Source organism: Aulonocara sp. 'chitande type north' Nkhata Bay, linkage group LG23 (assembly GCF_057382095.1).
Source record: "Aulonocara sp. 'chitande type north' Nkhata Bay isolate Kocher_YH1m ecotype deep benthic linkage group LG23, A_spYH_male_GT1.1, whole genome shotgun sequence".
NCBI lineage: Eukaryota > Metazoa > Chordata > Actinopteri > Cichliformes > Cichlidae > Aulonocara > Aulonocara sp. 'chitande type north' Nkhata Bay.
The window spans coordinates 8,177,086-8,203,729 of NC_141365.1; the positions used below are offsets into that span (position 1 = coordinate 8,177,086).

General features: G+C 40.5%; 3 protein-coding genes across 4 annotated transcripts in view; all 3 read left to right on the forward strand.

Moving 5' to 3' along the window:
* The first annotated feature begins 1,244 nt into the window (after positions 1 to 1,244).
* LOC147301132 (cytochrome P450 2J4-like) lies at positions 1,245 to 7,057 on the forward strand. Its single transcript, XM_086281897.1, has 9 exons — positions 1,245 to 1,545; positions 3,977 to 4,142; positions 4,231 to 4,383; positions 4,482 to 4,642; positions 4,762 to 4,938; positions 5,027 to 5,165; positions 5,969 to 6,156; positions 6,251 to 6,392; positions 6,498 to 7,057. Exons 1-9 carry the CDS (start codon positions 1,360 to 1,362, stop codon positions 6,671 to 6,673), a joined length of 1,488 nt encoding a protein of 495 aa, XP_086138023.1. The 5' UTR covers positions 1,245 to 1,359; the 3' UTR covers positions 6,674 to 7,057.
* Positions 7,058 to 10,046: 2,989 nt separating this feature from the next.
* LOC147301133 (cytochrome P450 2J4-like) lies at positions 10,047 to 18,006 on the forward strand. Its single transcript, XM_086281904.1, has 9 exons — positions 10,047 to 10,356; positions 15,587 to 15,752; positions 15,840 to 15,992; positions 16,083 to 16,243; positions 16,339 to 16,515; positions 16,598 to 16,736; positions 16,848 to 17,035; positions 17,130 to 17,271; positions 17,377 to 18,006. The coding sequence occupies exons 1-9, from the start codon at positions 10,171 to 10,173 to the stop codon at positions 17,550 to 17,552; spliced, it is 1,488 nt and encodes a 495-aa protein (XP_086138030.1). The 5' UTR covers positions 10,047 to 10,170; the 3' UTR covers positions 17,553 to 18,006.
* A 5,961-nt stretch (positions 18,007 to 23,967) lies between these two features.
* LOC147301134 (cytochrome P450 2J6-like) overlaps positions 23,968 to 26,644 on the forward strand; it is a 147,699-nt gene continuing 145,022 nt past the window's right edge. For both annotated transcript variants that reach the window (XM_086281644.1, XM_086281646.1), the window contains exons 1-6: positions 23,968 to 24,203; positions 25,154 to 25,319; positions 25,407 to 25,559; positions 25,655 to 25,815; positions 25,963 to 26,139; positions 26,234 to 26,372. In XM_086281644.1, the coding sequence (XP_086137770.1) occupies positions 24,018 to 24,203; positions 25,154 to 25,319; positions 25,407 to 25,559; positions 25,655 to 25,815; positions 25,963 to 26,139; positions 26,234 to 26,372 (982 nt within the window). In that variant the 5' untranslated portion in view covers positions 23,968 to 24,017. The remainder of the gene's footprint in view (positions 24,204 to 25,153; positions 25,320 to 25,406; positions 25,560 to 25,654; positions 25,816 to 25,962; positions 26,140 to 26,233; positions 26,373 to 26,644) is intronic.

Sequence of the window (26,644 nt, forward strand, 5' to 3'; positions counted from 1 at the left end):
AAATTTCTTTATCCATTGTACAGCACTGAACCCTGGAGTTTAATACTAGTACATTTTCCATTATATTATGTCTTCATTGCTTAGGAGTGCTGCTACTCTGCAAACTTATTCATGTTATCACTTCTTTTAGCATCATGTATGACACTTCTAAAACAGAAATTGGAGCCAGTTCCTCTGTGACATTGGTCTTTCATTAAATATATTTGAGTTTCATTCAATAGACTCAGTTAAACAGTGCATTCAAGTTTAAATTTTAATTCTGCCTTCGCTCTTTGTCGTATGTTTGTGGTTTTCAGCGGTTTTATAAGCCTGTTCATGCTTCATGGACTTTTTTGCTACGTAGACCTTCAGAATAAATCAGTCATGACAAAGTTCATATAGAATATTCTCTGTTCAAAGGTGCTTGAGAAACAGCGTTTGTGAAATGGTCTGCAAAGCAAATCCAGACCCATCAGGCTCTGTGACCTTACATCTACTCACAGTGTAAATAATGTTCAGTGGAGGCAAATATCAACAAGCAGATTCATGAGCAGAACCCTGGATAATTGCACTATTTGAAAGCAATCAGTCACTTTAATGAATATCCAGCTGAATCTCTGAATCCCTTGGAAGGTCAAATGTGTTTAACTATGAACTCAGAGTGCATCGCAGGATAAAAAGTTCAATAAAAAATTCTTCATACAAAAACATATAACCTGTCGTGTGTGCAAATGTGAGGGAACGTGCGTATGTCCATTTACAAACCACTTTATCACTAACCTGAGAAGAACAGAAAAAAAGGTTTCCCTCCTGCTCCTGCAAGTCAGAAATTGAGACGTGCACTGTAATCTAATCACAGATAAGCTTTTATGCAGGATCAGGACAAAGGGCACTCCTTTTTTATTCTTTGTCCATGAAAACCATGTGACAACATACTACATATATACTATGTATATTTGTGCTGATAATGTGACAATATATCTTAGCTATATAGCAAAAGAAACAGTAAAACCATGATTCCTGGTCATCGTTCATGTGACTTCCACTCAGAAGTATATGAAATTGCAGGATGAATTTATTAGATGACTTTTGTTACCACTGGGCAGTATTTACACTTTGAGTAGATGTAAGTTCAACAGCCTTGAACAAATTCATCCTGCAGAGCTGAGCAAATGGATTGTGTTTTGTAGCCCAGCTTGTTATGTAACCACCATATCACAAGAACCTTTGAACAGACAAGTATTAGTACTGTGCATCATAAACATTTGCATCAGATGAATATTTTATCAAGCATCAGGTTTATAAACCACTACCACTACTTTCTACCAGAAAGAATCACATCTCCAGATTGGAAAGAATCAGCTTTGTTTGAATTTAACAATGTGGTTTTCCAACTTTTTACTGAGCAACGAGGGAGTTTTACTCTCTGTGTTTTTGCTCCTTCTGATCATGTACCACCTCAGAAACAAGAATCCAAGAGATTTTCCACCGGGACCATTCGCTTTACCTTTTATTGGGAATTTCCAGATTGTGGGAAAGAAACACCCACATATTTATTTCAACAAGGTACGGGTTCATGCTTGTATAATATCAGGGGGGTTCTAAGTATAGAGTGCAATTTAAAGTACTGCTTTGTTGTTTGCATGTATACTTGTGTGCTTCTGTCTGCATTGTTCAGTCATCAGGATCAAAACTTTTTGATTTTTGAGATTTTGATTTTGTACTGCAGCAAGATTTTTTGTTTTGTTTTGTTTTGTTTTTTACTGAAATACAGAAAGGAGAGAATACTTCAGAAACAACTCTAATAGATTATCAGAACAACTAACTATAGCTGCAGGGCTCGCAAAATTTCAAAATCCCTGGTAGCCCTTCAGGCAGGGACTCTTCAGTTTTTGGTAGCCCAAAATAAATTTAAGTAGCCCGAATAAAAAAGAGAGCAATTTTTTGATTGATGTTTTGTTTCCTGTTTTGTTTCCGTTACAATATTATACATTAATCAAAAAATTGTTGAAACACAAATGACAACATTGTATAAAAATTACAATCATCAACTCAAATACTTGATTCTAATTGAACAGACATTTCTTTGAACTTGTAAGAACTGTGTAGAACATGAATCAGTCTGTGTCAGATCCTGAATTTGAAATTTCCACGGGTAAGAGGCAAGTGGAACCAAGATAGGCCATTTGCTTTCTGAAGTTTGCAAAGACTGCTAAATTGTGCCAGTGGTAGTTCACTCTTTGCAACATAGTATGCTGTTCTAAACAGATTTTTCAGGTTTATTTTTAGTATGTTATTTGCAATTGGTGTTTGTTCTGGGAAAGATATTGCAGACTGAGCAATAATGCATTTCTTGCATTTCTCAAGGGTTCTAACGGGGGCCTTTCTTAAAATTACTGGTCCCAGTAACAAAGGCGCTTGTCGACTCAGAAATCGAGGGAAACCAACAACACACCCGGCAGAACATTATGTTATTTACACGGGTGCACATAAGTGGTCCGCATGTGCGCATTCGCTGTCAAAATAAAAGACGCGCACCAGATAAGAAGTTGCAACGCGCCTTTACGTCCATATAAAAGGCTCTGTTTTTGTCCACTAGAGTGGGATTTTCACGGCACATTCCGCACCACATCTCTGTGCGTTCATCATTTGTTTGAAGCCAGCTCACTTCCTGCAACAACTTTTCCGAGAATATGCGGTTCTTTGTGATTCAGACTCCTTCTGACATTTCTTTGGAGGTGGAGGAACACCAAAGTAATTGCTTAAAGGAGCTTCTTCGACATCTTTAAGAGTTCTAAACAAATGTCTGTCCTCCTCCAGCAAATCTTATGTACGCAAATGCGCGTTGCAACTTCTTATCTGGTGCGCGTTTTTTATTTTGACAGCGAATGCGCACCTGCGGACCACTTATGTGCAGCCCTGGTTATTTAGCTCGTCATATTGCAGCCACAGAAATTCATTTGTCCATGAAACCATAAAGCTGCACTTTATTTTTGCCTTATAGTCTGATTTGTCATAACTTTTCCGTTTTGCGGTAAGCTTTTCTTTGGCTGTCACTTCTTCACCCTGACCTGTCTTATTTGGCTCAGCAGAACGAAAATATATATCCTGCTGCTTTTACACACGGACTCACATAAGCTCAGCGATTCTCTGCGCGATCAACCTCTCATATGTTTAAGCTGCGGGAGATTTCACTTGTCATGTTTGCATAGTAAGCTAACGATTGATAAGACGATGTCAGAGGAATTGGTGCGCAAATTATCATCACTCACAGATCAGTGCTGTCGCTCTCTATGCACAGTTCACACGATTGCAAAGTGAAAGCAAAAAACAAGCGCAAATTCAAACGCGATTTCAATATGTCACATATTGACAGTGGCTCACCGATGCCAATGACATAACTACCCAGCTACATTTCCGAAAGAATGCAAAAGCATTGACATATATTTTTCCTTCCTATGATACCCCAACGGGCAGGGCAGAGATAGATTTTGGTAGCCTGACTGGAAAAATCGCTAGCCCCGGGACGTCGGGCTAGCGATTTTGCGAGCCCTGAGTTGGTACTTAGTGCTAATAAGCAGATGTAGGTCTAAGCAATTTCTTCAAATATGGTCAAGCAAACAATTATGTGAAAAAACTGTGGATCCCAGAATTTTAATTATGTAAATTTATGTAAATTTCAGTCCACTTGAATTTCAACAGTGTAAAGTTTAGATTTAACTTTAAAAAAAGGCATTCGCTAACTATTAGGTTGATTGGTAAATTGAAATTTCTCATAGTCTCAAAGTGAATGGTTGCCTGTCTGTCTGTGTTAGCCCTGTGACAAACTTGCAACCAATCCTGGATGTACGTCTAGAAAATGGATGATAAGATGAAATATTGATTGATAGTCAGTATCCATGATTTCCAGCCTCTAATTACAGCACTTCCCACTAATTTCTTTCTGTAGATTACAAATATTGTGCTATATCCTTCATGTTTGTTGTGTTTTTTGTAGCTGGCTGAAATCTACGGGAATGTGTTCAGTTTCTGCTTCGGCAGGGATAAAATGGTAATCGTCTCTGGATACAAGATGGTAAAAGAAGCTCTGGTAACACAAGCTGACAACTTTGTGGATCGACCATACAGCCCCATGGGCGACAGGTTTTATTCGGCAAACTCAGGTTTGGAAGTCACTATTTGATGTACCATTCAGTATTGAAATTATTCTCCATAGGTTGTTAAGTTCTTAAGTTGCTTGTGTGTATTGAGATGGTCTGTTCATGAGCAACGGTGGAAAATGGAAGGCACAGAGACGCTTCGCTTTGTCTACATTGCGAGACTTCGGCCTGGGGAAGAACCGCATGGAGCAGTGTATCTGTGAGGAGATCCAATACCTGCAGGAGGAGATAGAGCAGGAGAAAGGTGTTTTATATTAGGTGGAACATAAGCATACAATCCTGCACAAACAGTGCTAAAGCAAAGAATTTGTGCTTTCTTAACAATCGTCTATTTGTCTTCAGGTAAACTTTTTAGGCCAGCAGGCCTCTTCAACAATGCCGTGTCTAATATAGCGTGCCAGCTGGTGATGGGGAAAAGATTTGACTACAGTGACCACAACTTCCAGCTCATGCTGAAGAATCTGTCTGAGCTTCTTCACCTGGAGGGCTCCATATGGGCTCAGGTATGTCACAATAATTTCCTTCTGTCACAAAAAGAATGAGAGACAGCACTGTGGCATGGGTGTTGGATTTCTTCTCTCTATCGTCCTTTGAATAACGCTTCCTCTCATCAAATCTCAAGCTCTATGAATCATTCCCCGGAGTGATGAAGCGTTTGCCAGGTCCACATAACAGATTGTTCAGCAATTTTGACAAAGTCAGAGAGTTCATCACTCAGGAGGTGAAAAGCCACAAGAAGGACCTGGATCACAACAATCCAAGAGACTACATCGACACTTTCCTCATCAAAATGGAGAATGTATGTGGACACTGCATTGCACAAACTGCACTCTACAAATTAGCAATTTGTGTTGTGTCTAATGTGACTTTTTAATTTGTTTGAACAGCTCAAAGAAACTGACCTGGGCTTCACTGAGACCAACCTGGTTTTGTGCTCTGCTGATCTTTTCCTGGCTGGAACAGAAACAACAGCCACCACTTTGCTGTGGGCTCTGGTTTTCTTGATCAGACATCCTGATATCCAGGGTGGGTATTGTACTGGGCTTCATCCGGAGCTTTAAAATAGTTGGAACATAACACTAGTAGCTCTAATACAATTTACTATAAATGCTAACAATAGCAAAAGCAGACCACATATACTACTAATGGAATGCTTTTTATTTGTGTTTAAAACTAATAGTTGGGAAAATGTAAATCCGAACCTGAAAATGGCGCGAGAGAAATTTGTTCCCCAGAATCAATAAAGTCTATTTTCTAGTTCTGTCAATGCAAACGCATCATCACGATTAACGTGATTAAAATTTTTACCACATTTACCCCCATCTGGAGCGCAGAATGTACAAACCTTGGACAAACTGCCCGAAATGCGTTGACAGAGACATTTTGGGGATTTTGAGTCATTCTGTGCTCCAGATGGGTAAAATATGTTAAAAAATTGTCATTGCATTAATCATAATGACAGATTAATTCACATTGACGCATTAACGTTGAAAGGCCTACAATTATATAACTTTTCTGGAAAACAGTGTTATTGTTCCTAAACATTTTAAAAACTTTTAAAAAAGTTCAAAACTTGAATATTAAGTCATTAAGTAAATTGAATGAAACAATTGCAAGATTACTAGCGTCAGTGCAAAGTTTTACAGCAATCCTTCCACAACTTTGACATATTTGTTAGACATGTCTAACATCCAACAACCAAAGTTTGTCAATGAGTTAACAGGTATTAAATAAAAGATACAAACTAAAAACAATCATCTTATGGGACTCAGTAGCTCCATAGAAGCTTGGGCTAGTTGAAGTTGAACTCTTTCAATTCTCCTTCACAGAGAAAGTCCAGGCAGAGATAGATAACGTGATTGGACAAACCCGCCAGCCTTCCATGGCTGACAGACCAAATCTGCCCTACACCGATGCCGTCATCCACGAGATTCAGAGGATGGGAAATATTGTTCCTCTCAATGCACTCAGAATTGCCGCCAAGGATATAACTCTGGATGGTTACCACATACCTATGGTGCATGCAGTATACATTTTAAGCTTCACATGTTGGTTCTGTCAGGTGTTGTTGTTAAAGTGCATCTTGTTGTTTTCTTGTCTATTTTTTCTAGGGTACCAGTGTGTTGCCTGTACTCACCTCTGTGCTGTTTGACAAGACTGAGTGGGAGACTCCAGACACCTTCAACCCAGGACACTTCCTGGATGCTGATGGGAAGTTTGTGAAGAGAGAAGCATTCCTACCTTTCTCTGCAGGTAAAACCCACAATGAGTGTTTTGTTTTAGCAAAACCTGAACAAGAAAAAAAACATCATCCACAGGTTGTAAACTTGCACGTGTATGTGTTTGTGAATTCTTCAGGGAAGCGTGTCTGTCTTGGCGAAAGCCTCGCCAAGATGGAGCTGTTCTTGTTTTTTGTCGGCTTGCTGCAGAAGTTCACTTTCTCTGTTCCTGATGGAGTGGAGCTGAGCACAGAGGGAGTTTACGGAGCTATACGTGTGCCTGAACCCTTCAAGGTTCACGCCAAGACTCGCTGAATTACATTTGCTCATTTTCCATATAGCCAGTGTGTAATAGACAAGACTAAGTGAGATAATTTTCATTAAGGGTGGATTGTTTTTATTTTGTGGGAATAATGTTGATATTATTTTTCAGTATCAGTCTTCATCTGCTGTGTAATTGCTGCCTATTAAACTAACCTGTTCATTTTTTTCGTCTATTTTTGATGATTAATGTCATCAATCAAAACCTATTTATAGGTTCTATACAAAATGTATTTCATTAAAAAAGAAAGTTTTGATTATTTTGTTTTTATTGTTAATGTCATGTGTATGAACGTTTGTGGTAATAACATATTCACAGAAAATAATTGACTGATTTGTGTCATTAACTTTATTAAAGCCACAGGTTATGCAACCAAACATTTGGTACTATGCCTTACAATTAATGTTAACGCAAAATAGTACTTTCAAATGTAGTCAGCTCTTTTCACATATGCAAAACATCATTTCAGTTGAATTTTACCTTCAAAATCAACTTATAAAGAGATGGATGACCTTTTGCAGTGTCTCAGTATAATTCAGAATCAGAATCAGAGAGACTTTATTTATCCCCAACCCACGTAGCAGACAGATCTGGCCCGGATCTGGTGTCACGCCAGCATTGCTGGCTGACTTCTGGCATGGTAAGTGGTATTTCATCCAGATATGGACCAGGCCTGGCAATGATGGCACTGTTTATGTGATGGCATGCCATATCTGCCCCGATTATGGTTTGGTTTATGTGGCCCAGGCTCATAGAAAACAGGTCTGGCCCGGATCTGGCATCAAGCTGGCACTTCTGACCGAATGGTTTCATGGCAGAGTGTATCCAGATGTTGGTCAGCTCCGACAATGATGGCACTATTTATTTATCACCTACTGATCGGAAGGTTAGTAGTTCAATCCCTGGGTCCTCCAGTCTGCACGTTGAGAGTGCGAATGTGTATAGTTAGGAAGCACTCAGTTTAGAGAAAGTGTGTGATTGGGTGAATGTAGCATGTTGCATAGAGCACTATGAGTAATTCGGGAGAGTAGAAAAGCTCTATATAAGAATCAGTCCATTCACTGTCTGAACAGAGTTTTGTCATGTTACTTTTGCACTATTATGTTGCGGCGCATGTTGTTATTACATGGCTTGACTAAGGAACACATTAGGCTGGTATCTGGGGCCAGAGTTGAAACTGGTCTGGGCCAGCACAGGACCAGCAGTGTGATGCAACTGGCCAGTGGCTGCACACCACTTACACATGACCCACATACCGCAGTCCGTTTGCCAGAGGTAATCCACACATGGGCCAGCACAGGACCACCAGTGTGTCTGCAAGGACAGGGCATAAACAGTGAGATAAAAAAAAACTTAAAAAAACTTAGAATATACAGTATATACACAGTTTTAAAATTAAAGTGGCTGAATAAGTGAATAAATAACTGTAAGTGACTAAAACTGAATAAAGTGTCGGCGGTATAAAAAAAGAGTCTTTATGTTTATGGGTGTAAGAGTTAAAAAACAGGGTGGCTTTGGCGACAAAGGTGGCTCTCCTCCTCTCAGTCCTGCAGGAGATGCAGTAGGAGGCGCCGCCCATAGGGCAGCCATTGAAATGTGGGGTGAAGAATGTGAGAGGGGTCATTAATAATTTTGGCTGCCGGTCTAAGGGCCTGTTGGCTGAAAACCTGTGCAAGAGTTCTGACAGGCAGGCCAATGATTTTAGAACACACTGATGCAGTGTGCTGCAGTCTGTTCCTGTTCTGAAGGCTGAGGGAGTGGAACCAGCAGGTAATGGAGAAGGTCATGATGCTTTCTAGGAAGGCATAGTAAAAAGTCATCATGATGGGTGTGCTGACTCCAAAGGAGTTGAGTTTCCTAAGGAGGTGTAGCCGTTGGTGGCACCTCCTAAGAATCTCCTCTGTGTTGGCAGAGAATTTCAGATGGTTCCCAAGTATTTGTACTCCTCAACTACCTCCACTGGCTTCCCATGGATGGTGGTGGTGACTGAAGCAGCCAGATCCCTCTGCCTACTGGAGAAGGTCAAAAGCATCTCTTTGGTTTTGCTCGCATTCAGTTCATAATAAATAATAATAAGTAATCACATTATACATAATTGACATATTATGTGACACATAATTGTGTCACATAATATCTCATCACAGATTTCAATATAACACACCAGTTTTAGGGTAGACACTTTAGTCCTGAGTCAAAGGCTAATTATGTTGACCAGAATTTTTCAAAATAAAGACTGGCCTCGTCTGTCCATGAAGCCAGATAACACACACCAATTAGTTAAACTGCAGAAATGTCGATGTTTTTTCGAAATTCTATACGCGAAAAGTGAGCGCGAGAGCGCGAGAGCCCTCGTTGCGCCTGCTTGCTGCTGAAGTCAAAGTAAACTTTATTGTCATCTCCGCTACATACAATCCAGTATGTAGAAAGACGAGACGACGAGGCTCTAGTTACAGCAGTGCAAGTAAACAAACAATAAATATAAGAAGAGTAAGAAAATAAATATACACTGTAGGACTAGGAGTAAAGGGCTCAATAACAATTTAAAATTTACAGTTTGATGATTTAAAGTCTCACACACAACCCGTCGAAAGGGGAGGGGCCCTGCTGCTTCCAAATAGAGCACATTTCATTTATAATGTTGTAAATCCAAGCCCATTATGTATTCATGATTTGAATCCTGGGTTGTGTGAAATCTCAGAAATAAACCTTAGACAAAGAGAATCTGTGAACTAAGGTGTAGGTCTGTTAGGCTATGTTGTGCTGATCCTCGAGTTGGGGGATTTGTGTTCATACTAGAGTGCAAAATTAAAACCCGTGGAAGATGGACAAGAAAAGTTCAAAGCCATCAGGTGCTCAGTTTAGAAAAAAGTAGAAAAGAAGAGGAGGAGAAACGAGCAAAAGATGCAGGTAAGCAGGTGTGTCATTGGATAATGGCACGTCATCCTGAAACAATCAGAATCAGAATACTTTATTAATCCCTAAGGAAATAATGTGAGTTACAGTTGCTCCAAGAAGAAATGGTAAAAATAGCAACAGTAACAGACTAAACTCCAAACAATACATTATGTTACAGATTTTAATATTAATTCAATGTCAATTGTTGATTTGTGCTGTTCTCATTGTATGACAAATTATGATGGCTGTTTGGTAGCCGTTTGCATACTATGCATACTCTCTCTTTCTTCATATGTGTGTGTGTGTGTGTACAACAGTTTTATGTTAATGTACAATCCTTAATATGTTTTCTGTGTGTGGGAGGGGCGCCAGAGGGCGCCCAGGGCGCCAAACAATTAGGACCGCTACTGACTACATCACATTCACCTTTGTTTACAGATAAAGCTCATATATAAACTTTGTGACGACTGGTCTGTCCTGAAATTCTACTTAACAAAAGGAGTTAACCAGGCGTGTTGTTATAAAACCCTCTGGCATCCGCGAGGACGCACATAATACAGATGGTGTACTGCTCACGTCTTCGCTCTCTGTAACGATGTGGTTTTCCAATTTTGTGCTGAGCACTGAGGGGGTTTTACTTTCATTTTTCTTTATCCTTTTGATCGCATACTACTTCAAAAACAGGAATCCAAGAAATTTTCCGCCTGGACCTTTTGCTTTACCTCTCCTCGGGAATCTTCAGTTTATTGGCAAGAAACATTTGCATCTTTACTTCGCTGAGGTACTGATTCACACTTCTGTTACATTTAGTATTGAGTGTACTTTGTAGTATAGCTTTGTTTGTTTGTATGCTCTTGTGTGCTGGTGTGTTTGAAATTGAGATATTTATTCAATGTTCTATGGAGGGAAATATGCCTTAAAAGGGTTTCAAACCCGTAAAACAGTTTAACGTGTCTTCAGATTTCTGTGGATTTGTGTGTGGAGTGAAGCAGGCGCTTGTCTGTCCTTAAAGGTTACACCCAAATCATTGTACACATTTGTAAATCTTAGTTTACGCTTGTGGAAGATATCATACGCATTTGAGGCAGATTTCTCTTCTCTCTCTTTTTTTTTTTACTGAAACACGGAAGGAAGGACAACTGCATGCATTGATGCAGAGAATATCAGAGCCATGAAAACTAAGGGCGTTTTTACTGTAGCCCGACTCAGTTAATAAGCTTGTATAGCTTTTCCACGTAATTTAGTTTGTTTTCACACAGCGAACAAAATACTTAACCAAAAAACACTTGTGAATGTCTCGATGCATGCTCGAAAAGGAAAGGAAATCAAAAAGTGGATTCCGTTCATCTGGATGAATTTTCTGTGGGATAATTCGTTGGTCACTCATGGAAACACCTTTTTCAGTCTCAGCTGAATGCAGGTGTCGTGCAAAGGACCGCGGTAAAGTGAGCCGTCATTTGTGAGCCGCGGTCAAGCCAGCCGCCTCTTATCCGCCGCATAAATTTCCTTGCGCTTTTACACGAGTCTTTACGGTAGCGCCTTTTCGCTTTATGTGCCGATTGAAAGCCCTGCGCACACGTGCACGCGCGCGAACAGTCGCACGCACATGCGCGCACACAAATTACAATGAAACACCCCGATACAGCCAATACAATATAATTATGTCAATTTTCAAAAATTCATGAAAAATCATCCTGAGTAGTTGATGTCCAACTTTCAACACATCCCTCCTCTGGGACACCTACTGTACCTGCGTGCCAAGTTTCAGCCAGATTTACTGTAGAATTTCTCAGAAATTAAAGGGTACTTGTATCCAATGCAGTCAGCCAATACAATATAATTATGTCAATTTTCAAAAATTCATGAAAAATCATCCTGAGTAGTTGAGGTCCAACTTTCAACAGATTACTTCTCTGGGACACCTACTGTACCTGTGTGCCAAGTTTCATCCAGATTTACTGTAGAATTCCTCAGAAATTAATGGAAACTTGTATTCAATCTAATACAGTCAATACAATAGAATTATGTCAATTTTCAGAAATTCATTAAAAATCAACCATAGTAGTTGAGGTGCAACTTTCAACACATCCCTCCTCTAGGACACCTACTGTACCTGTGTGCCAAGTTTCAGCCAGATTCACTGTAAAATTCCTGAGAAATTAAAGGACATTTATATGCAATTCAATACAGCCAATACACTACAATTATGGAAATTTCAAAAATTCATTAAAAATCATCCATAATAGTTGAGGTCCAACTTTCAACACTTTCTTACTCTGGGCGTCCTACCGTACCTCTGGGCCAAGTTACATCTCAATTCACTGTAATCTTTATCAAAAATTGAAAGAACAATTATATGTCAATGCTGGATGTGTGTCCTTTCAAAGTGACACTAAATAACAGAACTCAGGCACATCAGGGAATAATCCAAAAGGCGGATTTATTAAACAAAAACAACATACAAAATATCTCTAACCCATACTACATAACCTAAAAAGAAACAAAGGGACACTTAGAAGCACAAGAAAACAATACTGAAAGGGCAAGAGACACAGTCCAAACACAATCCACAACTAAAATGCCAAAAGAACAAGTCATCCCACATAGCAGACGGGTCTTGCCTGGATCTGGTGTCAAGCCGGCACTGCTGGCTGACTTCTGGCATGGTAAGATGGCACTGTTTATGTGATGGCATGCCACATTTGGCCTGATTGGGTGAATGTGACATGTTGTATAGAGCACTTTGAGTAATATGGGTGAGTAAAAAAGCGCTGTATAAGAATCAGTCCATTCACTGTCTGAACAGAGTTTCGTCATGTTACTTTTGCACTATTATGTTCCAGCACATGTTGTTATTACATGGCTTACATGGCTAAGGTACACATTAGGCTGACATCTGGGGCCAGAGCTGAAACTGTTCTGGGCCAGCACAGGGCCAGCACAGGGCCAGCAGTGTGTCTGCAACTGGCCTTGTGCTGGCTCATGTGTGGGCCACCTCTGGTAAACCAGATCTGGGCCACCATAGGGCCGTCATTCTTTGCGGTACGCAGGCCATGTGTAAGCACATTGTGTGTGACAGATCCAGGCCATACCAATTTTGCTATGTGGGAGGAATTATGTAAAAATAGAAACATCATAAAAATGAAAATGAACACAAAGTAAAATGTACTGAAAAGAACATCAGTATGGCCATCATTATTTGCTTGGAAAGTCTAAAGTTCCATGGCTTTGAACAGCCAGAGAACACAATGCCCAGCTTAGAATGACTAAAAGTAACTTCTTTTAACATTCTGTCATTCTGCTTCTATATCAAAAATCCACTAAAAATAGTCATTTGAAAAAAAATATTCGCCACTTTTCATCAGTTTGGGTTCCTCTGTTTATAGCAATTTTTAGAAAAGAACCCAATACCTTTGTCACTATACAGTTGTACAGTGAGATACAGAGCATCTCCTACTCATTGCAAACATGCTGGGAGGGTGGCTCTATCCACCTTAGTGCAGCTGCTGTACCATACTGTGATGCAGTAAGTTAGTAGGCTCTCAATGGGCGAGTGGTGGAAGGGTGAGCTGTAGTCCACAAAGAGCATTCTGGCGTAGCTCTGCCGCTGTTCTAGGTGACTCAGCACCGAGTGGAGGGTGATGGCATCTTCTTTGAATCTGTTTGCACGGTATGCAAACTGGTGGGGGTCGAATTCTGGGGGGAGGTAATCCTTGGTGTGCTGAAGGACTAGTCTCTCAAAGCATTTCATGATTACCGGTGTGAGGGCCACAGGGCAATAATAGTTCAGGCTGGTGATGGGAGACTTCTTTGGTACTGGGATGATTGTGGCTGATTTTAGACAGGATGGGATGGCTGCTTCATCCAGTGAGAGGTTGAAGATTCTGGTGGAGATGAGGGTGAGCTGGTGGGCACATGGTCTTAGCACTTTACCACGTATTCCGTCTGGACCGGCCACCTTCCTGGGATTCACTGCTAGGAACACACATCTGACATCGTGCTCCGTTACAGTGAATGGAGCGGTGCAGGAACCAGGTGAGGATGAGGATGGGAGCAGGGCTGAGGCAGATGAATGCTGCTGTTGTGGTGTTTCAAAGCGGGCGAAGAAGCTGTTTATTTCCTCTGCTAGCTGCACACTCAGGTTTTCTGTTTTCACAGTTCTGCCTCTGTGGTTTATGATGTCTATTATTCCATGCCATGTGTTGTTGCTGGACAGGTGGGACCCCTTTTCAGGTCAGCTCGAGCAGACCTGTACAGAGCTCTGTCAACAGACCTACAGGGAGTGCAGAATTATTAGGCAAGTTGTATTTTTGAGGAATAATTTTATTATTGAACAACAACCATGTTGGACCTCAACTACTCAGGATGATTTTTCATGAATTTCTGAAAATTGACATAATTATATTGTATTGGCTGACTGCATTGGATACAAGTACCCTTTAATTTCTGAGAAATTCTACAGTAAATCTGGCTGAAACCTGGCACACAGGCACAGTAGGTGTCCCAGAGAAGGAATCTGTTGAAAGTTGGACATCAACTACTCAGGATGACTTTTAATGAATTTTTGAAATAAACATAATTGTAGTGTATTGACTGTATTGCACTGAATATGAGTTTACTGTGATTTCTGAGTAATATTACAGTGAATCTGGGTAAAACCTGCCCCAGAGGTAAAGTAGGTGTCCGAGAAGAGGATTGTGTTGAAAGCTTGCCATCAACTTTTAAGAATGATTTTTAATGAATTTTTGAATATGCAACCAGACTGTCACGATGGCTGTATTGGGCTGTTCCATTGTAATTTGTGTGCGCGCGCGCGTGTGTGACTGTTCGCGCGCGCGCACGTGTGCGCGAGTCTAGGCTTTCAATCAGGATATAAAGCGAAAAGGCGCTACCGTAAAGACTCGTGTAAAAGCGCAAGGAAATTTATGCAGCGGATAAGAGGCGGCTGGCTTGACCGCGGCTCACAAATGACGGCTCACTTTACCGCGGTGTGCAAAGGTAATTATCCCCGACAGATTTGTTTCCACTGCTGGACGGAAACAATCTCTCTCTCTCTCTCTAATATATATATATATATATATATATATATATATATATATATATATATATATATATATATATCTCTAATATATATATATATATATATATATATATATATATATATATATATATATATATATATATATATATATATATATATATATATATATATGGTTGCCATATATGAACATATAGTTATAAGTGGACAGGCCTCGCCTGCATAAGAAATGGCTTATCAGACAATTGTCCCATTCAGTTTGAGGCAGTGAGAAAGAGGGGCTGAATATCGCCACCTGGGTTGGCTGGAAGACTGTTTACTTGGCCTAGCAGGGCGAAGGACACTGTCTCAGCTGAACTCTGGACACGCACACACATACATATACACTGATATGCACACACTCAAACCCCCATCCCTTTCCAAACGCCTTCGACGCTTATTCCCTTCCGATGCTGCACCCTTTACCCACCCCTGTTGCTTGTCATGTGTTTCTTTGGTGTATTAAGAGTTTTTTCATGTGCTATGTGCAGAGGTGTTTTTTTCTGTTCTCAAACTGATCTCCCTGCTGGAGCTCAGTCTGGGGGGAGCTTTTTTCCCCCTTATCTTTCCTCATGTGGTGCATTTTCGATTGTTATACCTCTCTTACCTGTCTTTCCCATGTGATGTTTTGTGTAATGTATGTATGGTCGGAGGGTAAGATGGAGCCGCCATTGCGTGCAATAGGTCGGCAGCCTTGTGAAATTTCCCCGTGTGGGACTAATAAAGGTATATCAAATCAAATATAAAATGGGCTGGACGTCCTAAGGAGCAACACAAATACAAAGCTTTTGTAAAACCCCTTAAATTAAAGTCTGTACTTCACATAATGATTATTTGATCTGTGGCTGTGCACAGAGGGAAATCTACAAAAATTGCATCTTTGTCCAATAAATTATGGACCTAACAATATTGTTCATGCTTGTGTTTTTTGTAGCTGGCTGAAGTCTATGGGAACGTGTTCAGTTTCTGCTTCGGCAGGGATAAAATGGTAATGATCTCTGGATACAAGATGGTAAAAGAGGCTCTGGTGACGCAAGCTGACAACTTTGTGGATCGACCATACAGTGCCCTGGCTGACAGGTTTTACTCGGGACCCACAGGTTAAGAAATTATTCTCTATTTCCTCTCATTCAGCGCAGGAATTGTTTCCCAGTTATTAACTCCCACATCTGCATGTTTGTATTTAGAGGGTCTGTTCATGAGCAACGGTGGGAAATGGAAGGCACAGAGACGCTTTGCTTTGTCTGCATTACGAGACTTCGGCCTGGGGAAGAACCGCATGGAACAGTGTATCTGTGAGGAGATCCGATACCTGCAGGAGGAGATAGAGCAGGAGAAAGGTGCTTTACATTAAGTGGAACATAAGCTCACAATCCTGCACAAGGGAGCAAAAAATTTACCTGTAACAATTGTCTCTTCTTCTTCTTCAGGTAAACTTTTCAGTGCAGCAGGTCTCTTCAACAATGCTGTGTCTAATATAGTTTGCCAGCTGGTGATGGGGAAAAGATATGATTACAGTGACCACAACTTCCAGCTCATGCTGAAGTATCTGTCGGAGACTCTTCAGCTGGAGGGCTCTGTATGGGGTCAGGTAAGTGAATTTCAGAAAGTGAAAAAGGGACAGCAGTATGGCATGCGTGGGATTTGTCTTAATCATTTATAAATTTAACTTCCTCTCATCACCAGCTCTACGACTCTTTCCCTGGAGTGATGAAGCTTTTGCCAGGTCCTCATAACAAAATGTTCAGCTATTTCGACATAGTCAAAGATTTCATCGCTCAGGAGATAAAGAGCCACAAGGAGGACCTGGATCACAACAATCCAAGAGACTACATTGATGCTTTCCTTATCAAGATGGAGAATGTATGTGGACACTGCATTGCACAAACTGCACTCTACCAGTTACTGTGACTGTGTACTGTAACTTTTTCATTTGTCTGAACAGCTCAATGAATCTGACCTGGGCTTCACTGAGACCAACCTGGTTATGTGCTCTGCTGATCTTTTCCTGGCTGGAACAGAAACAACAGCCACCACTTTGCTGTGGGCTCTGGTTTTCTTGATCAGAAATCCTGATATTCAGGGTGGGTGACATGCTGGGCTTCATATGTTTTAAAGTAGCCAAAACATAAAGCCAGCAAAGGTAAACATTTCTCCCACAGTTAAAGCTGAACTCCTTTAATTCTCTTTCACAGAGAAAGTCCAGGCAGAGATAGATAACGTGATTGGACAAACCCGCCAGCCTTCCATGGCTGACAGACCAAATCTGCCCTACACCGATGCCGTCATCCACGAGATTCAGAGGATGGGAAATATTGTTCCTCTCAATGGACTCAGAATTGCCGCCAAGGATATAACTCTGGATGGTTACCACATACCTATGGTGCATGCAGTATACATTTTAAGCTTCACATATTTGTTCTGTCAGGTGTTGTTGTTAAAGTGCATCTTGTTGTTTTCTTGTCTATTTTTTCTAGGGTACCAGTGTGTTGCCTGTACTCACCTCTGTGCTGTTTGACAAGACTGAGTGGGAGACTCCAGACACCTTCAACCCAGGACACTTCCTGGATGCTGATGGGAAGTTTGTGAAGAGAGAAGCATTCCTACCTTTCTCTGCAGGTAAAACCCCACAATGAGTGTTTTGTTTTAGCACAACCTGAACAAGAAAAAAACATCATCCACAGGTTGTAAACCTGCACGTGTATGTGTTTGTGAATTCTTCAGGGAAGCGTATGTGTCTTGGTGAAAGCCTCGCCAAGATGGAGCTGTTCCTGTTTTTTGTCGGCTTGCTGCAGAAGTTCACTTTCTCTGTTCCTGATGGAGTGGAGCTGAGCACAGAGGGAGTTTCTGGAATTACACGTGTGCCTGAACCCTTCAAGGTTCACGCCAAGACTCGCTGAATTATGAAGCATGTGTGTGGGAATGTATGTGAATGTTTTACTGTTATATCTTATTAGTATTTTAAGTATTCTATCTATTTTATTTATTGAATTTTATTGTTTTATTTATATTTTGATATTGCTAGGGATGATGCAATGATCGGGGACCATTCTTAATTTTGTTGTTCTCATGACAATGACAATAAAGTTTCTGATTCTGATTCTGATTCTGAAAAATCTTTCCAGTTAACCAACATGTAACAGTCTAAGACTGTTAGCCGTCATTAAAGTAATTTGATAAATGTCTGTTTTTTGTTACCATGCGTAGGGGGTCATCACTGTATGATTGCTGCCTTTAAAATTGAGCGATTCATTTTTTTATCCGTACATTTTATTCAGTATGAACCAGTTATCTTCCCTTAACAATATTCCTTCAGTACCAGTATTATTAAGAAATAAATGCTATAAGATATGTACATGATGCATTTTATTAAAAACATTTGTTAAAAAAGCTGTGTTGGTTTTAGAACAGTGAGGGGGGGGGGGGGGGGTCTGTTACGCCTGACTTATTTACAAGCCAGTGCTTTTGTTCTCATTCAAGCTATTTTCTCCATGTATTTATCAATCCATGTATTGTATTACATGTAGGCTCAGGACAACAGTGCGAAAAATAGAAATTATTATTGGTATTGTCATCTTTTATAAGACACAGATCTACATTGACTTGAGGTAAAAATAAAAAAAAAAAAAAGAAAACAATTATGATTTCTTTTTTTGGGGGGGGGGGGGCAGTCACATTAAAATGTTTGGATATCTTAAAATACCAGAATGATTGAACAATTTTTATTTTATTTTACTGTTTAGCCTTCTAAACAAATGAAGACTGATAAGTTTTTACTGGAAAATATGTTTCTTGTGGCTGAAAGCTTTTTTCACAGACACAGAGATTATTATATCCACCAGTTCCAAGTCAGCGGTGTACCAGCCCATTTCTAACTAGGAAGGAGTGATTCAGTCATGTAAATCTTCTGTACACAAATGCAGTACATCAGCAATAAAGAAGTAAAACCATCATCTCAGCCACACCTGGGTAATGTTTGCTTTCTTTTTCTTTCAGTGGGTCTTTTCTTCAGCAGTGGGAAGGTGTGTAGGAGACAGCAACATTTTGCCATGGCAACATCACATACCTCTGGTCTGGGTAAGAGGCCAAAAGGAAAGAGTATATGCCATGGAAGTCATACACAGATACACATACATTGATCATTATGAGGAATCTGACTCAGATGACTCTAGGGTGGTCCATATGGGTTCTAGTAAGATGCAAATAAAACTATTTTGTATGACCACATTCAAGCATAAAGCCACAAGTAAGAGTTTTTGTACACATTTAATTAAATTACTGAGACACAGTGTGATTCAGATGACTGATGCAGATCAGTGGTTATTGTTCCAGTGAAAGTGCGTTCTTATAGAGAATATTGTGAGTTAAACCAGCAAAACAACTTCCTTATTTCCTCCCTTAACAGTTCAATTCAGTTACATTTAATTTTATTTATACTGCGCCAAATCAGACAACAGTCACCTCAAGTTTTAAACTTAAACTCGAAAGAAAGGATACCTGCCTCCCAAATCCAAACTGTGTGTTGGTTCCACAGAACAGGGGCCTGAAAACTGAAGGCTCTGCCTCTTATTCTACTTTTAAATACCCTAGGAACCACAAGTAAGCCAGCAGTCTGAAAGCAAAGTGCTCTACTGGAGTGATATTGAACTATGAGGTCTTTAAGATACGATGGGCCCTTATATGTGATGAGAAGGATTTTAAAATCAATTTAACTGAAGGGCTTTCTAGGAGTTTTTAGGACCACACATCAATAATGAATCACAAGTCCAGCCTAGAAGTAATAAGTGCATGAACTAGTTTTTCAGCATCACTCTGAGAAAGGATGTTTCTGATTTAAGAGAATTAAATTTTTCTTGCAATTGTGAGAAAAGTCTTACATATTGGTTTAATGTCACCACTGAAGAACATATTCTGGTCAAAAACGACTCCAAGATTCCTCACAGTGTTACTGGAAGCCAAGCTAATGCGATCTAGAGTAAGCATCTGGCTAGATACCATATCTTTTGAGCCGAGTAGAATAACTTCAGTTGTATCTGAATTTAAAAGCGGGAAATTATCCAGGTCTTTATGCCTTTCAGACATTTCTACAATTTAAATAATTGATGTGTGTCAATTGGCTTTATTGACAAATAAAGCTGGGTGTCATCGACATCACAATGAAAATGTATGCTGTGCCTTTTAAATGATACTACCTAAGGGAAGCACTGCACCCAGGCTGAGCGGAAGAGGCTCCAGAGAGTGGTCAACACAGCGCAGAAGATCATCGGCTGTCCCCTCCCCTTTGTCACAGACATTCATACATCCGAGTGCAATACTCACAGAATGTCACTTTTTGTTTTATTGTTTGCTTGTTTGCTTGTTTTTACCATTCACTAACCTTTAAAGAACAGGGGGGAAAGGTTCCCTCATGCTTCTACAACTGTGAAACCTGACTGTTACAACTGAGCTGTTTTCCTGGGAGACCATGGAGGCCTAAATAATACAGAATCAGGGGGGAAAGGCAGTCCAGCTTATTATTCCATCAGTCCATTTTCTTCTTCCTATCCATTTCAGGGTTGCAGAGTTGCTGGAACACAGCTCTCTGTGAGAGGTATGGTACATCTCTTGTCCTATGACAACTCTGCATAATTACACAACTGTACATAATAGACCAAATTTAATCAGACCACATACATATTCCACACTGAAAACTTCTTAGCTTTACAATAAAGACACCTTATGAAACACATCTGATTATGCAAAAGTGTTCATTCATATAACTGACAGTTTCAATTTACAAATTTACAAAGTTAAATAAATTCTTTTATATATATATATATATATATATATCAGAGGTGGGACCAAGTCATTGTTTTGCAAGTCTCAAGTAAGTCTCAAGTCTTTATCCTCAAGTCTCAAGTCAAGTCTCAAGTAATGTCAGGCAAGTCAGAGTCGAGTCTCAAGTCACTGGTGTAAAAGTCCGAGTCAAGTCACAAGTCTGAAACTTTGAATTTCAAGTCCTTTCGAGTCTTTAAAAAAAAAACGAAAAAATAATGTTGCAGTTATGCTAAATGTAAATATTAGACCATGTAATTTTAAAATCTGTGTTTTTCTCAACACATACAAAATAGTGAACTTAGAAAATATACACAAATTGTGAAATTGCACCTCTTTAAAATGCAGCTCAATTAAACCTAGCTCCAAGAATAATTTTCACCGACAGTTCTGAGATAAGCTGCATGTTATTCTTGGATGCGGTTGTAGGACCGGCTTTAAAATCGCATGACAAAAATATCATACACATTAAAAAAAACTGCATCACCAACGTAGCCTGGAAAACATTTGCTAGTTAGATGAAGTCAGCTATCTCATCTTAGCATATTTATATGCATATTTATAATCATACGGTTCTTGGAGTGAGTGCATACACTCATGAAGTTTAGTAACTTCCGGTCACTGCAACAAGCCCAGGTACAGTTTACCGACGGATGGGTGCAGGACCTTGAAATGCACCGTGTAGAACGAAAGACCATCGTACGTATCATAAGTTTACCAGTCTCACAAATCGTCGTCATAAATACACATTCGTTAACCGTTTATTAATATAACCTTTGAGCTCAACGGTAATTAATTAGTAGTGGAAATAATTTCTGGTAGCATCACAGAAATGTAGCAGTGACAATAATATTGTATGCTGTAATCGTACTGGGCAATTAGTGATACAAAAAACCTGTTTTATCCTGTGAATAAAAGTATGTGTTTTTGTCAGTGTACCATAATAACAGAAGCGAAACGCAATATTGTGTCAGGATAATTTACTATTTATGCACAATAAATAAAGGAGCATAGCGCGACCATTTCTGTTCAGCGCCAGACTTGCTTGTAACCTATATCACCAATTATGTTAAGAAAAATGACCTATTAACTACAACAGCAGACTGACCTTCATGTAAATGCTTGGAGCAGACTAACCTGTGAGCTGGAGTGTTCTAGGACGTTATATTTGATCTTTGAATGGCTGCAATCCAGGCCATCCGTCGCCTCTTTGTTACTTCGGAAACATGGCTCGAACAATTTCTCTTCAACGACGTAATCCGATAACAACCGATCTCTTTACCCGTCGGCTTCCCGTGGCTGTCATGCGACCGGCTATTGCAGTTAATAATACAACAGCTTCTTGACATTTTTGTGTTTCTTTTTATCGCTGTGTAACTGATTTTAATTGAAAGCCTGCGTGCGCTAGTACCGCTTGCCACGAGTTCCCAGAATCCTTTGCGGTTCTACCCGTGAATTACGTCACATTTTCAATCTCTATATAATATGCATGTTAAATTTTATATTTGGGGTAAAATATCAAGTCTTTTCAAGTAAACCGGTTCAAGTCCAATTCAAGTCCCAAGTCATTGGTGTAAAAGTCCAAGTCAAGTCACAAGTCTTAGAACATTTTTTCAAGTCAAGTCTAAAGTCATAAAATTAATGACTCGAGTCTGACTCGAGTCCAAGTCATGTGACTCGAGTCCACACCTCTGATATATATATATAAACACCCAGCACGCCCCTGCGGGCGGTTTATCCTTCAAGCTCGGGTCCTCTACCAGAGGCCTGGGAGCTTGAGGGTCCTGCGCAGTATCTTAGCTGTTCCCAGGACTGCGCTCTTCTGGACAGAGATCTCCGATGTTATTCCCGGGATCTGCTGGAGCCACTCGCCTAGCTTGGGAGTCACCGCACCTAGTGCTCCGATTACCACGGGGACCACCGTTACCTTCACCCTCCACATCCTCTCGAGCTCTTCTCTGAGCCCTTGGTATTTCTCCAGCTTCTCGTGTTCCTTCTTCCTGATATTGCTGTCATTCGGAACCGCTACATCGATCACTACGGCCGTCTTCTTCTGTTTGTCTACCACCACTATGTCCGGTTGGTTAGCCACCACCATTTTGTCCGTCTGTATCTGGAAGTCCCACAGGATCTTAGCTCGGTCATTCTCCACCACCCTTGGGGGCATCTCCCATTTTGACCTCGGGACTTCCAGGTTGTACTCAGCACAGATGTTCCTGTACACTATGCCGGCCACTTGGTTATGGCGTTCCATGTATGCCTTGCCTGCTAGCATCTTGCACCCTGCTGTTATGTGCTGGATTGTCTCTGGGGCATCTTTACACAGCCTGCACCTGGGGTCTTGCCTGGTGTGATAGACCCCAGCCTCTATGGATCTTGTGCTCAGAGCTTGTTCTTGTGCTGCCATGATTAGTGCCTCTGTGCTGTCTTTCAGTCCAGCTTTGTCCAGCCACTGGTAGGATTTCTGGATATCAGCCACCTCCTCTATCTGCCGGTGGTACATACCGTGCAGGGCCCTGTCCTTCCATGATGGTTCCTCATCTCCCTCCTCTTTCTTGGGTTTCTGCTGCCTGAGGTATTCACTGAGCACTCAGTCAGTTGGGGCCATCTTCCCAATGTATTCTTGGATGTTCCTTGTCTCATCCTGGACTGTGGTGCTGACACTCACCAGTCCCCAGCCCCCTTCCTTCCGCTTAGCGTACAGCCTCAGGGTGCTGGACTTGGGGTGAAACCCTCCATGCATGGTAAGGAGCTTTCTTGTCTTTATGTCAGTGGCTTCTATCTCCTCCTTTGGCCAGCTTATTACCCCAGCAGGGTACCTGATCACGGGCAGGGCGTATGTGTTGATGGCCCGGATCCGGGCCATATATATATATATATATATATATATATATATATATATATATATATATATATATATATATAGAGAGAGAGAGAGAGAGAGAGAGAGAGAGAGAGAGAGAGAGAGATGAATAAAGTTTTTGTGAAAATGACTACTGAGTCCGGTGCATCTCTGGAGGCCCCAGGAATGAAAGGAACCGGGGTAAAACTGATTTCCCAACAATAGATAGATAGATAGATAGATAGATAGATAGATAGATAGATAGATAGATAGATAGATAGATAGATAGATAGATAGATAGATAGATAGATAGATAGATAGATAGATAGATAGATAGATAGATAGATAGATAGATAGATAGATAGATGAAACTGCAGAATCAATCTCTTAGATTATGTTTTTTCATCAGTGCGTTACATGTACAACGACAATAAGGGGATATTCTATTCTGTTCTATTCTATGAGATGAAAGGTTCATTCATTGACTCTGAATAGATTTCATCATGTAGACACAAGGGAATGCGGTGCTCTTTAAACACAGGCCGTTGTGAAAGCGCTGTATCACCATCACCTTTAGACTCAGGTAATTGAGCTTCTGGCTAACAACCCCCCCCCCAAGCGTGACAGGCTTACAAAACCACTTCCTTGTGCCTGGAAAAGACAGATTACAGACTTTCAGCTGCTGCTGCTGCTGTCTCTCTCTTTAACTATGTGGTTTTCCAGCTTTTTGCTGAGCACCGAGGGGGTTTTAATCTCTATTTTTTTCTTCCTTCTGATCACATACCACCTCAAAAACAGGAATCCAAGGAATTTTCCACCAGGACCATTTGCTTTACCCTTTATTGGGAATTTCCAGATTGTGGACAAGAAACACCCACATATTTATTTTACCAAGGTAAACTTGTCAAGTCATACTTGTATTATGTTAAGTGGATTCTAAGTATTGAGTGTCATTGAGTGTTTATAGTACTGCTTTGTTTATTTGGACATATTGTTGTGTGCTGGTGTGTCTACATGCTCTACTTTCAAGACAGAAACTGAGATGTTCATGTTACACTCACAAATAATTCTTATTTCTACTTAAACACAGGGAGGAGAGAATACTTCAGAAACAAGTCCATTGTTGTGGAAATTTATTAACAAAGCCTGCAGACACGATGAGCAGTTAAAACCCAACACTTTATTTCCCATGCATGAGGAGAGACATCAGTCAGGGGGCACTGAAAGTCGTCTCTGACAATGAACAGTTCAGGTCCCTTTTAAACACAGTCACAGAGCAAAAGGCTTTTACAGTTGCAGTTCACACCTTGGCTCTAAACAGAAAAACTCTCTATCACCTGTGTGAATCTCCCCCACTCTGGGGTCAAGTCTTCCTGTGTGAGCTTCCGTCTCCTGGGAGGCATTCACCAGTTTCTCACCGTCTGTTTCCCAGCGTGAATGAGGTGTGAACCAGACATACTAAACTAAGTAACATGAAGGCCTTTCATCAAGACAATACAATAAAGGACAATACGCTAAAGAGAAATCCCACAACACCATGCACACCGCTTGTGGTCTACGTTCATGCACTTTAGAAAAACTTTTTAAAAATCTTTATTAATGTTGCTGTGTGGTACAGCCCATCCAAGAAGGTTCTCCTCCTTTTTTGAAGACGAAAATGTATTTTTTGTTTATCACTCTTAACAATGAGAAAACAAAAGTTGATGTGATTTGATTTGGATTTTGAATATTTACATTTGTTAGTCAAACTGTGAGTGTGGATTTCTGGCTTCTGAGCAGAGCAGTTTACACATATAAAACCAAACATATTTATTTCATCCTTTGTGTTTGTTGTGCTTTTTGTAGCTGGCTGAAGTCTATGGGAACGTGTTCAGTTTCTGCTTCGGCAGCAATAAAATGGTAATGATCTCTGGATATAAGATGGTAAAAGAGGCTCTGGTGACGCAAGCTGACAACTTTGTGAATCGACCATACAGTGCCCTGGCTGACAGGTTTTACTCGGGACCCACAGGTTAAGAAATTATTCTCTATTTCCTCTCATTCAGCGCAGGAATTGTTTCCCAGTTATTAACTCCCAAATCTGCATGTTTGTATTTAGAGGGTCTGTTCAAGAGCAACGGTGGGAAATGGAAGGCACAGAGACGCTTTGCTTTGTCTGCATTACGAGACTTCGGCCTGGGGAAAAAACGCATGGAACAGTGTATCTGTGAGGAGATCCGATACCTGCAGGAGGAGATAGAGCAGGAGAAAGGTGCTTTACATTAAGTGGAACATAAGCTCACAATCCTGCACAAGGGAGCAAAAAGTTACCTGTAACAATTGTCTCTTCTTCTTCTTCTTCTTCAGGTAAACTTTTCAGTGCAGCAGGTCTCTTCAACAATGCTGTGTCTAATATAGTTTGCCAGCTGGTGATGGGGAAAAGATATGATTACAGTGACCACAACTTCCAGCTCATCCTGAAGTATCTGTCTGAGAGTCTTCAGTTGGAGGGCTCCATATGGGGTCAGGTAAGTCAAAAACAATTTACTTCTTCCAGAGTATGACAAAAGCATGCATGCTGTGCTTTTTCTCTGACAGATTTCCCCTCTGTAAATACTAGGCCGTTGCTTTAATGCTTTGAATAAAACTGTCTCTTATCATTTGTTATTAACAAGCTCTATGAATCATTCCCTGGAGTGATGAAGCGTTTGCCAGGTCCTCATAACAAAATGTTCAGCTATTTCGACATAGTCAAAGATTTCATCGCTCAGGAGATAAAGAGCCACAAGGAGGACCTGGATCACAACAATCCCGGAGACTACATCGATGCTTTCCTTATCAAGATGGAGAATGTATGTGGACACTGCATTGCACAAACTGAACTGTAAAACTGAACCATTTTCTAATATTAATTGACAAATGTGACTTTTCAATATCTCTGTGCAGCTCAATGAATCTGACCTGGGCTTCACTGAGACCAACCTGGTTTTGTGCTCTGCTGATCTTTTCCTGGCTGGAACAGAAACAACTGCCACTACTTTGCTGTGGGCTCTGGTTTTCTTGATCAGACATCCTGATGTCCAGGGTGGGTGGCTTATAAGCCCTTATATGGAGCTTTAAAATAGCCAAAAGACCAAATGTGAGATTATTTACTTTTGACAAATCCTAACATCAGCCAAAACAAGCCACTGTTCATTTTACAGGTGTTTAATACAAACAACCGGACAAGTTCAAATTGAGTGCAGAAATGTGTATTGCTCCCAGGAGTAACTGTTCACAATGAAAAACACAGTTCACCTTGTACTGTTAATGTCCTCTCCATGTGGTTTTAGTCTGCAGGCTCCAAGTAGCTCTGCA

Excerpts from the sequence above, each read along its gene's own strand:
- LOC147301132 (XM_086281897.1), top strand. The coding sequence starts at position 1,360 with ATGTGGTTTTCCAACTTTTTACTGAGCAACGAGGGAGTTTTACTCTCT. Across the intron at positions 4,143-4,230 it reads GTTTTATTCGGCAAACTCAG|ATGGTCTGTTCATGAGCAAC; the intron begins GTTTGGAAGTCA and ends GTGTGTATTGAG. Across the intron at positions 6,393-6,497 it reads ATTCCTACCTTTCTCTGCAG|GGAAGCGTGTCTGTCTTGGC; the intron begins GTAAAACCCACA and ends TGAATTCTTCAG.
- LOC147301133 (XM_086281904.1), top strand. The coding sequence starts at position 10,171 with ATGTGGTTTTCCAATTTTGTGCTGAGCACTGAGGGGGTTTTACTTTCA. Across the intron at positions 16,244-16,338 it reads AGGGCTCTGTATGGGGTCAG|CTCTACGACTCTTTCCCTGG; the intron begins GTAAGTGAATTT and ends TCTCATCACCAG. Across the intron at positions 17,272-17,376 it reads ATTCCTACCTTTCTCTGCAG|GGAAGCGTATGTGTCTTGGT; the intron begins GTAAAACCCCAC and ends TGAATTCTTCAG.